Source organism: Triticum dicoccoides, chromosome 6B, assembly GCF_002162155.2.
Source record: "Triticum dicoccoides isolate Atlit2015 ecotype Zavitan chromosome 6B, WEW_v2.0, whole genome shotgun sequence".
Classification (NCBI taxonomy): domain Eukaryota; kingdom Viridiplantae; phylum Streptophyta; class Magnoliopsida; order Poales; family Poaceae; genus Triticum; species Triticum dicoccoides.
In genome coordinates this window covers 471,315,648-471,318,185 of record NC_041391.1, presented here as the reverse complement: position 1 = coordinate 471,318,185, position 2,538 = coordinate 471,315,648, and the positions used below count along the sequence as shown (strand labels likewise).

General features: G+C 50.7%; 1 protein-coding gene across 1 annotated transcript; it reads right to left on the bottom strand.

Moving 5' to 3' along the window:
- Window positions 1-248: 248 nt before the first annotated feature.
- LOC119323221 (ribosomal RNA-processing protein 14-like) lies at window positions 249-1,843 on the bottom strand. Its single transcript, XM_037596816.1, has one exon. It carries the CDS (start codon window positions 1,801-1,803, stop codon window positions 586-588), a length of 1,218 nt encoding a protein of 405 aa, XP_037452713.1. The 5' UTR covers window positions 1,804-1,843; the 3' UTR covers window positions 249-585.
- Window positions 1,844-2,538: the final 695 nt, after the last annotated feature.

The window sequence follows — 2,538 nt, the reverse complement described above, 5'->3', positions numbered from 1 at the left end:
AATCAGCGTCCTGCAGTATAACTCAACACCATAATACAGACTGTACATAACTACAGTAAGCTTGCAAAATAAGATTGATATAGAATATTGACATGTGGCGTATCCATGACATATGAGAAGTGGGCATTGTGGATTCCAATTTACCAAGCAAAGAAGAATTCAGATAAGCCTGTACCCGGAACATCTTCACTGATGCATAATTTGACATAACTAATCTATCAGACCACTGCTAGGAATAACAAAGAAAAGAGCAAAATCCATTGAAGCATCATTAACATTTCCTCGGACAGTGAACATAAAAGAACATTAATATTTCCTTGGTCTAGTGCTAGAGATAATTATGAAGCCAGACATGAAAGTTTGTTTTTCAACAAATTTATCTAAGCTCAACGAAAATACAGCAGAAGGAATGTCTCCAAATCTTTTCCAGATGACCTGCCAAACATTCAACCTTCAAGCTATAATTAAGTATGGTAGTCATGATCTGGATACCTATTTCCAGTACCAACACCAACACCAGCATATGCAACCTTGCAAAAATAAAGCAGATACAGTACTCAGTCACCATCATCTCCAATGTAGACGTCACTCGTTGACATAGCCTTCCTTGCGCCCCTCAAAACCAGGGCGCATAAGCTTCTTCTCACGCTTCTCTATTTTGCGCGCCTTCTTCTCCTGTGCCCGCCCCTGGATGTTCTCCTTCCGCTTATTCTGCTTCTGCTTCTTCTTGATGTCCACTGTCCTCTGCCTGTCCTTCCACTCCTCCGCGTGCTTCTCCTGCCGCTTCTTATCCTTCTTCATGCTCTCTTTAATCAACTTGGGGTTGTCGTGCACCTTCTCCCCAGCTGCGCGCCTTGTTGCCACATCCCAGGCCATCTTGGTGGCCTTTTTAGGATCCTCCTTTGCCCTCTGCATCCGCTTAGCCTGCTCCAGCTCCTTCTTCTTGTTCTTGATCCTCCTCTTCTTCCTCCGCCTTGCTTCCTTTGGATCAACCAGCACATTGCCATACATGATATCTGGTGCCTTCTCTTCCCCTTCCTTCTTGTGCTTCTTCCCATCCTTACCCTCCGCATCCGCGGTGCCATCCTCACGCTTCCGCTTTGTACCCTCCTCCTTCCCCTTCACTTTAGCACCCTTTCCCTTCTTACCCTTCTCCTTCTGAGGCTTATTCAGGAACTCTGGCCTGGTGCACCGATTCCCACGGAGCTCTGTAATGCGGCGATGAAGCCGCTCTCGCAGCTCCTCGTAAGTCACCGACCGGTCTTCAGAAACAACTGCTGCCGGGGCCATCTGCATCTCCTCCTTTTCATCCTCTGCCTGCTCCTCTTCATCTCCCTCCTCCTCGTCCTGGTCATCGTCGCCACCCTCTGAGGTTGCCTCGTCGTCGGACTCCTGGCTTCCGTCTTCTGAGTTATCCTCCTCCTCTTCCTTCTTCTCCTCCGCCTCTTGGTCGGCGACGGACTTCTTGAGAAGGTCCAGGGTGGAGGAAGGCGGGCCCGCGGGGTCGAGGCGGGCTCGGCGGGCAGCCTTGATATTGGCGCGGGACTGAGCCTTCATGGCCGCCTTGGCGGCCTTGGAGAGCCCCTGGTAGTAGGGGCGGACATCATCGTCGGCGGAGAGGTAGAAGCGCGGGGGTATAAGCTGAACGAGGGCGTCGAAGAACATGGAGTGCCCATGGATGCCCTCCCAGTCAGCGGCTGCTGCTAGGAGTTCGGCGGCCTTGGCGCTGGCAACGGTGGAGTCGTGGTCGGCAGCCGCAGCGGCAGCGGCGGCGGCGGCGGAAGCCGAGGGTTTCCTGCCCATTGCGGTAAGCGTTTGGAGGGTTTCAGCGATGGAGGGGTTTGCTGTCTCTGGCCTTCAACGGGCCTATATTATGGCTGCAGTGTGGTTTTAGTTTGATGGGCCATACTGGGCTTCTAATGGATAACTATACAGCGTAATGTCGTGGGCGCTGGCCCTTCTTCCGTCTGAGCCGAGGAAAAACAATTTGAGGGGTGAGCCGAGGGAAATTATATCTCGCTTACAGCGAGAGCACCTACCTCTCACCTGAATGTTTTCGTGGGGAGCAACTAATTAACGAGCGCTCCTTCACGAGCCCTGCAACGATCAGCGCCACTTGGCACGCTCTCAGTCATTCGCCACGTGTCGCGCTCTGGGCGCTCCCTCCGGATTTTGTTTTTTTATTTTTTTGCACGCGTTTTTGGCTTTTTAAACGGGTTTTTTCTCGGGTTTTTTTTACGTTTTGGTTTTCCGCCGGTCTTTCCTAGCTTTTCGATAAACAAAATCAAAAAATAATATTTTTTTGCGCGAGAGTCACGGTTTTGTTTTCGCGAGAGGCACGGCCGTGCCTCTTAGAAACGGAAAAAAAAGTGTTTTCTGTTTGTTTTTCCTTTCGCGAGAGGCACGGTTTTGTTTCTGCGAGAGGCACGGTTGTGCTTTCGCGAGAGTGACGGCCGTGCCTCCTCGGAGACGGAAAAAAAACACATTTTTTGTTTTTTTTTTCTTTCGCGAGAGGCACGGTTTTGCTTCTGCGAAAGG